At 44.1% G+C, this 13,038-nt stretch overlaps 1 protein-coding gene across 1 annotated transcript in view; it reads left to right on the top strand.

Moving 5' to 3' along the window:
* Positions 1-1,857: 1,857 nt before the first annotated feature.
* LOC122789781 (afadin- and alpha-actinin-binding protein-like) overlaps positions 1,858-13,038 on the top strand; it is a 43,394-nt gene continuing 32,213 nt past the window's right edge. The window contains exon 1 of the mRNA XM_044057222.1: positions 1,858-1,929. Within this exon, the coding sequence (XP_043913157.1) occupies positions 1,899-1,929 (31 nt within the window). The 5' untranslated portion in view covers positions 1,858-1,898. The remainder of the gene's footprint in view (positions 1,930-13,038) is intronic.

Below are 13,038 nucleotides of genomic sequence, written 5' to 3'. Positions count from 1 at the left end.
TGTGGATGTTCCTTTGGTTCTCTTATTTGTTTGAGTTGCTCAATGCTGGTCTGGCCTATTCTTCCAAGGCCCACTTATCCACGCTTTCTCTGCATGTCTGCCTTTAACTCCCCCATTAACTTCTAGATTTGAGGCTAAGCAGTTTCTTAAAGTGTTCTTAATACTAGACCTCCCAGGAAGCCTGGTCCTTCTCACTGGGATCTTAATTTCATTCTGGAAAAATTGGCTCTGGCTGCTGTTTCAGCTTCCTGACAGCATTGCTCTTGGAAGACTGTTTAGCTTTTACTTCTGCCAGACAGGTGTCTTTCAAACCCTTGTGGCTTGCCTGCTTTTTTGATATTTCATGCAGACAGGGTGTCCTTGCGTACTAATCTTTCTTTCATGCTTAATGAGTTGTCACTTAATCAGTCTATTCATTTGCCTACTTTTCCCCTCTCCGCAATCTAACAATGAGAAGGTGCTGCAAACCTTAAATGTGCATAGACAGCTTTAATTTTATCCACATAATATCTGAGCCATCAGAAAATCTGACCAGTTTTGTTTTATCCTAGGTCTTTAGGTTTCTTTTTCCAAGCAAACTCTTTCCTCTTGTATTTCTAAGGCTATTTCCTTTTTTACACCTCTCATGGTGAGAGGCTTCTGTAAAGGCTCATTCTGCTCCAGCTGTGGGGTTCCTCTGATGTCGTTTTTGAAAGGCTTGGACACTAATTCTGTTTGTGACGCTGCTACCTAGACTTCTGTGCATACCTTTACCAAACATTACCAGTTGGATGCTATCTCCAGAGCTGGTGTTGCTGCTGCCCTGCTACCCAGACTTCTGTGCATACCTTTACCAAACATTACCAGTTGGATGGTATCTCCAGAGCTGGTGTTGCTGCTGCCCTGCTACCTAGACTTCTGTGCGTACCTTTACCAAACATTACCAGTTGGATGGTATCTCCAGAGCTGGTGTTGCTGCTGCCCTGCTACCTTACTTCTGTGCGTACCTTTACCAAACATTACCAGTTGGAATGGTATCTCCAGTGCTAGCGCTGGTTTTGCTGCTGCCAGTCTTCATGGCTTCTTGGAGGCTCTGCTGTTTCTTCCTCCCAAGTTTCTTCTTGAGCTTTGGCTCTCCCATTTGTCATGAATACTTCAGTGAATGTAAGGACATAGTACAGTTGTGTAAAATCTTACAATAACTGTAGATGTCCTTGCCTTCACCACTGCAGTATTCACTCCATCCCCCTAGTTTTTATTTTCCTTTCTGGATGTGCAGGTTCTCCTTGGTTTCCCTTGGAGTGCTGTTCTGAGGATGGTATGTCTGAATGTCACTTATGCCCTACCCTATGCAAGGAGTGTGTGACGTTCAGCTTACCTTAAAGCAACTGTAGACTTTGGTAAACTGGCCAGTGGGCTTCATGGCAGGGAATTCCATTAGTTATGAATACTGTAGCAGTGAAGATGAGGACATCTACCATTATGGTAAGATTTTACACAGCTGTACTTATCTTCAGTATATTTTATTCATTCTGCAGAAAGAGGGCAGGCATGCAGTGGACACATCTGTAAAGCACTGACTGAAAACAGCTTTGTAAATGTTAGTATTTACCTTCCTGGACCTGAAGGAGTTAGGACAGCTTTGGTTTTGAAGAGGTGGTTACTGTGAAGGCTTAATTAAATCTGAGTAGTCTGGATAATGAGTTAAGGGGGAACCTTCTGCAGGGCTAGTGATAGGATGTCTATGCTGCCTTCCCACTGTCATGACGTTTAAGTGCTGAATTTCACCCCAAGTGATTTGAGTGGGCTTCTACACATCCTAGGTATTGAACCAGTCCTGAGCGGCACAGCATTTACTTCCTGTTTTATCTTGCTTCTAGGTGGAGTGGAACTTCGAGAGACACTGAGGTGGTCAGAAAATGTCTACTGTTAATTTGGAACACACCACAGGTATGCTTCTTTAGAAATGCCATTCTGCATGAGAGTTGAGCTTTCACTTTATGGAAGGCCCCTTGCTCACTAGTTACCGACTTGTTTGCACGGGTAGTTTGTGTTGATAATTCATCTTTCTGCTTTTAGTAGCAGCTGTTAAGGGCCAGCAGAAGTTGGTGAGTTGAGGAATGTTACATATTAGATGTTTGTCTTGGATTACATTTTTATAGAAACTTGAACGTCTATCAGGACTGGCATTAAGTACACAGCTGTGATCATTCCCTGCGATGGGATCTCAAATGTTGCATTATCCGTAGCGGTTTATTACCATGCCTTAATAGTAAACTGTCCTGCAAGTTATACCTGCACTTGGATGTGGGCCACCCTGTTCCAGTAGTTCTGCCAGGGGGGAGGGATGATGCCTTGTGACAGATCTTCTTTTTTTTTTTTTTTTTTTTTTTTTTTTTTTTTAATCCTTAACCTAACCACTATTAACATAAATATATAAACACCAGAAAAGCCAAAAAAAAAAAAAAAAAAACCACAAACTGGATAAAAAAGCTAGGAAATCGCTCCACTGGTCACCCACAAGTAAGAGTCTGTTTTAGTAAGTGCTTTTCATTTCATTTCATGTATATTTTTATTTTTAATGTCTTCATTCTGATGAAAATTAAAATAATTTATTAAAATATTAAAATTTATCCTGACCCATTCTGTCCACATGACAGCACCTTACAACCAGAGGGTAGAGACTCGTACCTTTCACGAGCCTACTTCTCTTGATTTTTCAGTTTAAGAATACACAGGATAGAATACACTTCATTCAGTAAAATGGCAGGCGTCTGTACGAAGCTTCCACTTCAATTCAAGTTTCTCCAACATTAATAACATTAAATATACATGAAATAAATAATGCTGTTTTTGAATTTTAGGCTAAATATTTTAGTAAGAGTATATTTAAGGCATTACTTGTAATTTATTGAAATTTTAATATGTGGATCTCCTAGGGAAGGGAGTCTTCAAATGGAGGTCTGAAGTGTCACATGATTGATGACTTTGTTTAAACTTTGCATTTGTACATGTCTAATCTGAAGAAGTCTCCCTATAAGGAGAGACTAAAAACGCTTAATAAAACTTACTTTATTTTCTACTTGTATATACATAGTCCATAACAAGGATCATTTTTGATGAGGGTGGGCTGTAGTTTGGGTGATGCAGCTCTTGCTGCTTGGTAAAAGTAATAACGCTGTTAATTAAGCATGTAGGAGGAATGTGTTGTGTGCACGCAGCTTGTGCAGGAGTTTTTCCTCTCTCTCTCTCTCTCTCTCTCTCTCTCTCTCTCTCTCTCTCTCTCTCTCTCTCTCTCTCTCTCTCTCTCTCTCTCTCATATGCTAAGGGGCGTTGGTATGGATCGCCACACTGGAGTGGTAGCAAGTCTTGTCAGATGTTCTTCGTGTTTCAATGTTGCAGTCATTACATTTGGGTAATCTGCTGGCAGGTTGCCCTCAGTCGGCCTGAATATCGAAGTCTTCGGTCCTGTGTCAGTTGCTGTCTCTTCCATGGCGTCAGGGGTATAAAACGGGCAGCTAACGCCATTTTCTTTAGTCTTTCTTGCCGCTTGGTGCCCGAAGCAGAAACAGTTCGCAAGTGCCGGTCGTCCGACTCCTGAAATTTTCGAATTAGAGTTTCAGAACTGAAGTCTTTAAAGCTAAGTACCCCGTTGGGGAAACTTTTTTTTTTTTTTTTCTTGCTCCATACCGATGTCAGTAAAAGTTAATTGCATTACTTGTGGGAAGCAAATACCTCAAGGATTTTCATTTGTACTGTATTTCCTGCCTAGGCCCAGATCATAACGTGCCTTGCTGTCGGTTTTGTGCAAGATTTAACCAGCACACTTAAGTGTCTGTATATCTTTGCTTCAGAATATTTTGGAAACCCATTTAACTACCCTGAAATGTCGTCACATAGCAATCCGACTACTGGAGTTTGCAAAAAAACACAAAGAAATGGACAGACAGACCGTCGAGATCCAAAACAGACTAAGCTTTTCCTAAGCCTGTCGCTAGTACTCTGTGAGGAGCTTTCGCAGCCCCTGATACCCGCTACTTTCGAGCCGCAGGCCTCTACCAAGACCCATGTGGAGTCCGGCATGCCGTGAGATTCTCAAAGTATTGTACCCGCGGAAGTCTCTCCCTCGGATGGGTCTGGAGCCGCTGAGCAGGTGCCGGCTTCTGAGGGAGTCTTCAGGCTTCAGCATTTCTATGTAAAACAGATGCCAGCTTCAAAGGCAACTTCTAAGGCTAAAAAAAACGATGCATCAGCCACGTGTTCAGGCCTCTATGCCCAAAAAAAACAGATTATCAAAATGGCTGAAGACCTAATTACTTTAATCAGGGGTTCCCAACCCCCCCCCCCCCGAAAAGAGGCCTAGGCAAGACACTGATTATGAATCTTCAGATCAGGTTTCTATTTTTTCTGATTCCTCTTCTAATCAGGAATTTTCTATACCACCCTATGGGGATTCAGATGCAGAGGAACCCATCCCTTCTGCATCCCCTCCTGAAGATTATTCCTTTGGAGAAACCTTGCATACTTTGCGGGAACATTTTCATTGGGAGAGTCAAGATTTCTCAGAATCAAAAAAGAAGCTTAGGGATTTCCTTCTCCCTCAGCATAGGCCTTTAGCCATACCTCCTGAATTAGACATTGTTTGTGTTTTCGGAATCAAGCATGACTCAAGATTCCTTACCTCCAGCTCCTAGCAAGCCAGACCCATATTACAGGGTTCCTGACTCTCACATATTTTTCAAAAACCCTGCTGCTGACCCTGAAACTATTTCACAGGGTCCCAAGGGTGTAAAGGTCTCAACAGCTAAGAATCCTACCCCCTCTGATAGAGATTCCAGGGCGCTGGATAGATGGGGAAAGAAGGCTTGTACGTCTGCAACCTTGGCAATTAGGGCCTTAAACTGCCAGTTTCATATGCTTAAATATCAACAGCATGTTATGGGATTACTGAAACAGAAAATTATGTTGATTTCTGAATGTGTGGAAAATAAATAATTGCAGGAATTATTGCACGCAGCAGAACAAGTTGGAAAGCATACTTTGCAATGTGGTTTTGATTCCTTGGAGGCCTCCAGGGCTGCAGTTACTGGATCTGTGATTAGAAGGCATGCCTGGCTAAAGGAGCAAAATTTGCCTGATCATGTTAAAGCTAAACTGTTGGATGCACCTTTACAGCATGATACTCTGTTTGGTATTAAGGCAGAAGAGCTTTTAAAGAAAATGGAAGACCAAGCTAAGTCTATGTAAACTCTAAAAGATTTTTTGCAAGTGCAGCCACCATGATTCAGTAGACACTGGCCTACAAAAAATTGGTCCTTTCCTGTGTCCGACAGAGCTTCACGGGGCAAATCCATATGCTCAAAGGGCTCTAGATACCAATCTCAGGATTCCTACAGGTCAAAGCAATGGGGTGCCTCTACCTCCAAATCTGGAGGAAATAAAGCACAGCCCTACAGTAAACTGTCTTAATGACGTCCCTCTGCCATCACCAAGCACTTATCTTTTGCCAGCCCTCCTAGGGGGAAAACTAGCACTTCATTATCAAAACTGGCAGTTAATTACCCCGGACAAGTGGGTATAATATCCCTGGGATACAGATTTCATTTCCATACTCTGCGAATTCCAAACGATTGGCCAGATCTGTCACAAAATCAGTGGGCAAAGGCACAGAAACAAGTTGCGTCCCTCATGGATATGGGGGCTATTTAGCCAGTGTCAGAACAGGAAAAAGGACAAGGGTTTTACTCCAGACTCTTCTTGGTACCCAGAAAAGACTAGGCCTGGCGCCCAATACTGGCGCTAGCAATTTTGAATGCATTCCTGAACATACCAAAATTGAAAATGCTAACTTTGCAGCAGCTTCTGCCCATGCTGGGCAAGAACGCTTGGCTAGTGACTCTAGACTTGAGGCATACCTGCATATCCCAATAAGGGAATCGTGCAGAAGATTCCTCTGCTTCAAGGCTGGCTTTATGCATTACCAGTTCTCTGCACTGCCCTTTGGCTTATCTACTGCACCCAGGGTCTTTACAAAGTGCCTGGCACCAGTAATTGCATTTTGCAGACAAAGTAGTATACAAATCTATCCTTACTTGGACGACCGTCTCATTCAAGCAGAAAACAAGGACATTCTTCTTCAAAATCTGGCATTTGTAAAAAGGCTTCTGACATGCCTAGGGTACACAAACGAAAAGAAATCACAACTGGTACACTCTCAAAAGATAACATTCCTGGGTGCAAGCTTGAAGACAACTGCCCAGATTGTTTACCTTGTGCCAGAAAAACAAAGACAACTGACTATTTACTTCAGAATTCTGCAGGCTTTGGGGTTCATGGCATCCTGCATTCTACTGATTCCATATGCAAGACTGCATATGAGGAAACTACAGTGGTATCTAAAACGTTTATGGAGTCAACACTGTCGCAGTCTGGAAACAATGATTCCACTCATTCCCTGCCTACAATAAGGAGTTTCTTTGGTGGGTAGAGACATGTCACCAGAACGTGGGACGGTCTTTCACACCCCCTGCCAACCAAACCCTAACTACAGACTCATCCGACTATGATTGGGGGGGCCCACCTGGCGGGGAGATGCATTCAGGGCATATGGAGCCCAAAACAAATGCATCTGCATATCGACCAGAAAGAGATGTTAGCTGTTCAGAATGCCCAGACAGCCTTCAAGGACTTGCTTCATCCAGGACAACTACTGATAAAGATGGGCAACACCATGGTTATGTGGTACATAAGCACGGGGGTACACGTTCTTACCCCCTTTGCAGACTAGCCATGGCATTGTGGAACACGGCTTTGACTTACCAAATACATCTTCAAGCTCAATTCCTGCCAGGAAAGCAAAATATTCTGGCAGACTACCTAAGCAGAAACCTTATGGACCCTCGCGAGTAGAAACTGGATCCACAAGTCTTCAGCATAACAAAGAAATGGGGGTGACCAGACATAGGTTTTTTCAACTGAAGGATAGGGCGACCAGACATCAGTTTTTTCAACTGAAGGATAGGGCATCAACTTTCCATGCTTAATTCTGGGGAGAAGCAAATAAATCCATCAGTCTACGCCTTTCCTCCTCTGCCTCTTCTTTCCAAGGTCCTACTAAAGGTCAGACAAAAACCAAAAATGATTCTAATTGCCCCGGACTGGCCTCGCCAACACTGGTACCCAATCCTAAGGAATATGTCTCTAATCCCTCCTTGGCACCTGCCTCAAAAACCACATCTACTGTCTCAGCAGCACAATCAAATTCTGCACAATCCGCTCCAAACTCTGAACCTGGCAGCATGGCTGATCATGTAGTTATTCAAACACCTCCTCAGTAAATCTGTCATGGATGTCATTTTGGAAGCAAGAAGGCCTAGTACTAGAAAATCTTATGCTGATAAATGGAAGAGAGTCTGTGCTTGGAATCAAGCACAAGAAACTGACACAGCAAAGCCAAATATTCCTCAGATTTTGCAATACTTGACTGAGATGCTTGACAAGGGCCTTTCTTTTTCATTAATAAAAATCCATGCCTTTGCTATCTCTGCTCATTACAACACAGAGCCACCGACGTTTTTCTCATCCTCTGCTAAAACAGTATCTTAAAGGGGCCAAAAATTTAAGGCCTCCCAGAAGATCACAAATTCCTGCATTGGGACCTCAATTTTGTGTTGGAAAACCTCACCCTGCCACCATTTGAACCAGCTGCTACTGCAGATAGTTTTTGTCCTGGAAAACAGCTTTACTTCTGGCAATTACTTCAGCAAGAAGGGTTTCAGAGCTGCAGGCCCTCATGGCTGTGGAGCCTTTGTTGTATTTTACCCAGACAGTGTGTCCCTCAGGACCAATCCTTCCTTTATGCCTAAGGTGGTATCCAGTGTGGCTCTTAACCAAACTGTTCACCTGTCAACCTTTTACCCAAATCCGCAGAACAAGGGGGAGAGGATTTTGCATTCCTTGGACGTGCACAGACAACTAAGATTCTACCTAAACAGGATCAAATCTCTAAGGAAAACTGAGCAGCTACTGGTGGCATTTGGTGCAGGATCAGAGGGAAAGGCTATTTCAAAGCGGACTATTTCAAAGTGGATAAGCCACTGCATTCATTTCTGATACTTGTATCATGGTAAACGGTGCCCAAGGGCATTAGGTCACATTCCACCAGGACTGCCATCTACATCAGCAGCCTTTCTTAGAGGGGTACCAACCAAATACATTCTAGAAGCTGCTACTTGGAGTTCTGTGCATACTTTTACAAAGCATTATCATTTGCCTCTCCAAGTCCACGGCAGGCTTTGCCACTGCAGTTCTGCAGGGCCTTATAGCCGCTCCTAATGCTATTTAGTTCCATCCTCCCATCCATAGCTTTGGGATTCTACCCAAATGTAATGACTGCAACAGTAAAACACTAAGAACATAGTACAGTTGTGTGCACTTAAATGTAGATGTTGTATCACTGTTGCACTCAGGGTTACCTACCCGCCATCCCCCTTTATTCTGGAGATTCTCTTTCCCTCACGGTTCTGCAGCCTTTGTGGTGTATTTGCTTTTAGATGAAGGTAAAGTTTGTTACAATTGCATGTATATGTAGTTTTATATATATATATTTTTGCTCCCCATTTGGGGGGCACCTGATATCTGGGGTAAGAAAAGCTAAAGAAAATGGCGTCTGCTGCCTGTTTTATACCCCTGACGAACTGACATGGAAGAGACAGCAACCAATGCAGGACCCAAGACTTTGATATTCAGGCTGACTTGAGTGCAACCTGCCAGCAGATTACCCAAATGTAATTACTGCAACAGTGAATACACTCCATCTACATTTATGGCAAGTGTACACAACTGTACTTTATTTCAGCCCACTGGTGCAATGACAAGAAGCCAGACTGCAGTGCTAATGCTCTGTGTTTGATTAGTGAGCCTAAAGTAAGGGACTGCACCAGGGTGATGGGACTGTGTTGCAAGTAATCATGTCTCTGAGTTGGGGGTTGCATCTCTTGTCACAGGAGCATCCTGTGGTGACCATCCCTAAGGGTACAGCGTTAACGGACTGAGTTCTGGATATTCTGCATGTGTAGGACTAAAGTATATAGGGAGACATGTTACTGGGCTGGATGCACGAAGTGAAGCCCAATTGGGTGGTCATGTAAGAAATATCCTTTACTTTCTATTAGAAAGTTGTAGCCCCCAACCATAAAAACAAGGTAAATGGGATAGAGAAATGGGAAGGTTCTGCTGAGCAGCCAAGATGGGGTAGATGCTTGATGGGGACCAAGACCAGTAACTGTAAGTTCAATTCTTTGTTAGCTGCACTGCAGTAAGACCTTTATCCTAATAAAGGACATTCTTCTATTAGCAGGTGTAGTGTGTTGGAGTCTTGAGTGGCTGGCTTTGCTCTGAAGGCATCGCAATGTGTGGCATGGTGTGGTATGTATATAAAATCTGTATGGATTACATTGGCTTTGTTGGCAGGGAGTTATCAACCACATTTAGTCAAATGTACAAATGTTCGATGGGTGTGCAAGATACCGTCTCCAGGCAGGGTAATGTTACCTTTGCCCAGAGACTGTGTAGTCCTGGAGTTTGTATTTAGCTGGGGGTTGTGAGTCTCTCCCATGTAGGGGGTGTGGGAGTTGCGAGACCCCCCACCCACCTAGGGTTGCATGTGCCAAGGTTCATAGGTTCATACTAGGCTATCTGCCCAAGGGCATTTATAAGCCTAGCCCAGAGTTTTGTGGCTTTTGCCACCCCTTTAGTTTGAAGGATACTATGCCCATTATTTTGCTGTGCCTCTGTCAAGCAGTGACACTGAGGTAATCCCTGGGGGTATATCTGCGATCTCCCATCCATTGGTCAAGATTTCTCTTGAACAAGGCCAGCGAGGTGCTCTGCCTCACATGTACCGGGATTTTGTTCCACAGCATGGGGAGTCTCTGGGTGATGAATCTGTCCCTCCAGCACGTCCTGTTAATAACCGTGTCGAGGTTTGAGTCACCCGCCCTTGTAGTTCTGAAGGATCTAGATTTTTTTGAGGTGAAGCATGTTCATCAATTCTGTGTTGGACATGGCCTTGTATGTCAGGCACAGGTCACCTCTGAGCAGACGGTAAGCGACTGAATAGAGCTGGAGTTCCTAAAGTCGGGCAGCATAAGACATATTTTTGAGACCCTTTATCCTTTTGGTGAAGAACTTTTGGGGCCTTTCCAGTTGCTGCAGGTGTCTGGTCAGATACATTCCAAATGGGGCATTGTACTCAATCATTGGTCTGATGAGTGAGTACAGGGGGACTATGACCTCCCTTGATCTAGATGTGAATCCCTTCATGATCAGGTGGGCAATGTAGAAGGTCTTTGACACTCACGTCGCCAAAGTAGTTACGAACGAAAGGTTACTGTCAACCTGGGTCCCCAGATCCCTGATAACCTCTTCTGTGCTCAGTGGATTGCCACCTATATGGTAGCTAGGGGTAACCTTGTTTTTCCCGAAGGGTATGACTATGCATTTTTTGGCATTTAACTTTAGTCCATGGCTCTGGCACCAGTTATCCATTTCTATGAGACCCTTCTGAAGGATATCTGTCAGATGTGTTCTCGACTATGGCACCCAGTTTGTAGTCATCTGCAAATTTTGTCAGCCATAACCCTCCTGTGTTTGCTTGTACTAATGAACAAGAGTGGGCCCAGGACTGAGCCCTGTGGGACACCACTTGTGACAGGCTTTGAGTCTGACATGGCGCCAGCAACTCTGACCCTGTGGGTTCTGTCACTTAGCCAGTTTGCTACCCATCTTGTGACGTATGGGTTAACATTTAAGCTGATAAGTTTTTCAATGATACCTGAGTGGGGTATTGTGTCGAAAGCCTTTGCCAGGTCGAGGTAGGCTGTGTGAACTGCCTTTCCCTCATCGATGGCCTTGGTGACTGTTTCGAAAAAGTCAACCAAGTTTAAAAGGCATGATCTGCCTTTGACAAAGCCAAACTGGGTTGGATCCAAAGTCTGCAAGTCCCCTATGTCTTTGAGTTCATTTATGATCCTCTCCATAGCTTTGCAGATCAGGCTTGTCAAGCTGATGGGACGGTAATTTCCAGGGTCGGTGGAGGCACCGCCTTTGTGAAGGGGGACCACAGTTGCCGTACGCCACTCCATGGGTACGTATCCTGAGGTGAGGCTAAGATTAAACAGCTGTCCTAACTGTGGGTTTAATTCCTCGTTGAGTTCGTGGAGCACACAACCTGGGACACCATCTGGTCCATGGATGTTGTGTTTTTCGCCTTGGAGAAAGCAGTTCTCACCTGAGCGTTAGAGATGTTTGGGCGGCTACAATCCTCTAGTATAGATATCTCTCCTTTTGGGGGGGAGGGGGGGAGAAGTTTGCACTGAACCTGTCAGCCAGTATGTTGGCAATGTCTGTAGGTTCAGTGATTTTTTTTTTACATCATTTTGAACTAATTCTGAGCATATCTGGGAGTTTCCTCCCAGGTTTCTGACATAGCTAAAGAAGACCTTATGATTGTCTTTTGAGTCCTTGGCGATTTTTCTCAAAATTTGCCTTGGATGATTTTGAGAGATCGTAGTTTTTTTACTTATAATGATCAAAGGTGTCTTACCTTGTAGGGATTTTGCTCTGTCTTGTAGTAGCTTCCTCCTTTTGTTGTAGAGCTTGTTTATGGCTGGGGTCCACCAGACTGGATGCTTGCCTTTGGTACAAAGAGTCTTTGTTTTGTTTGGGATTGCCTGATCCATGCAGTCCTGTAGGTGCTGGTAGAAGGCATTTGTAAGTGATTCAGCGGCTTGAGTAATGGTTTCCGCAGGCTCGGGGGCCTTAAGAGACCACACTAGTCTTCAGAAGTGTGAAGTCAGCTTTTGAGAAGTTCTTCACTGTGGTCTTTTTTATCTCAGGTTTGTGTACATTCATAATAGGAAGTTGATGTTTCAATTTGAGGTTGCCTGGTTTACCTTCCAGATGTCAACTTTCATGTTTGACCCAACCGACAGTAAATGTGTGTGTGTGTCTGTGTGTGTGTGTGTCTGTGTGTGTGTGTCTGTGTGTGTGTGTCTGTGTGTGTGTGTCTGTGTGTGTGTGTCTGTGTGTGTGTGTCTGTGTGTGTGTGTCTGTGTGTGTGTGTGTGTGTGTCTGTGTGTGTGTCTGTGTGTCTGTGTGTGTGTGTCTGTGTGTCTGTGTGTCTGTGTGTCTGTGTGTCTGTGTGTGTGTGTGTCTGTGTGTGTGTGTCTGTGTGTCTGTCTGTGTGTGTGTCTGTGTGTGTGTGTGTCTGTGTCTGTGTGTGTGTCTGTGTGTGTGTCTGTGTGTGTGTGTGTGTCTGTGTGTGTGTGTGTGTGTGTGTGTGTCTGTGTGTGTGTGTCTGTGTCTGTCTGTGTCTGTCTGTGTCTGTCTGTGTCTGTCTGTGTCTGTCTGTGTCTGTCTGTGTCTGTCTGTGTCTGTCTGTGTCTGTCTGTGTCTGTCTGTCTGTCTGTGTCTGTCTGTGTGTGTCTGTCTGTGTGTCTGTCTGTGTGTGTCTGTCTGTGTGTGTCTGTCTGTGTGTGTCTGTCTGTGTGTGTCTGTCTGTGTGTGTGTGTGTCTGTGTGTGTCTCTGGCTTCCTATTAAATTATCGAAGACGCATTCTTTTGAATGCGTTTTGATCATACTTGAAAGCACAAAACGGCATGCAAGTGAATTCTTTCCCAGAGAAAGAAATTGCTTGGCCACTTTTCGTGACTATAGTGCGATCTCTTGAGTTGGTAAATTTAAGTGGGGGGGGGTGAAGCCCCCCACTTTATGTAATGTTTTAAAACTTTTTTTTTTTGTGGAACAGTGATTCCCCCCCCCCCCCCCCATGGAAAATGCTGTTCTAAGCAAGACTGTAAACTTTTGCTTACATGAGTTCGATAAATCATTTCTTTTTTTTTTTTTTTTTTTTTTAAGTGTTTGATGATTTAACATAGACCCTTTATTCCCTGGCAGGTTGCTCATCCTGTGGTGGTGGGAGGTGGTGTGTGCTTGTGCTGTGGCATGTGGCTTGGCTTCGTGTGCACCAGCACACGCTCACCAGAGTTGCTTTTGTC

Source organism: Protopterus annectens, chromosome 15.part0 (assembly GCF_019279795.1).
Source record: "Protopterus annectens isolate FY-2018-M chromosome 15.part0, PAN1.0, whole genome shotgun sequence".
Lineage (NCBI taxonomy): Eukaryota > Metazoa > Chordata > Ceratodontiformes > Protopteridae > Protopterus > Protopterus annectens.
Note: the sequence above shows the minus strand (reverse complement) of the source record. Positions and strands in the feature narration are given on the sequence as shown.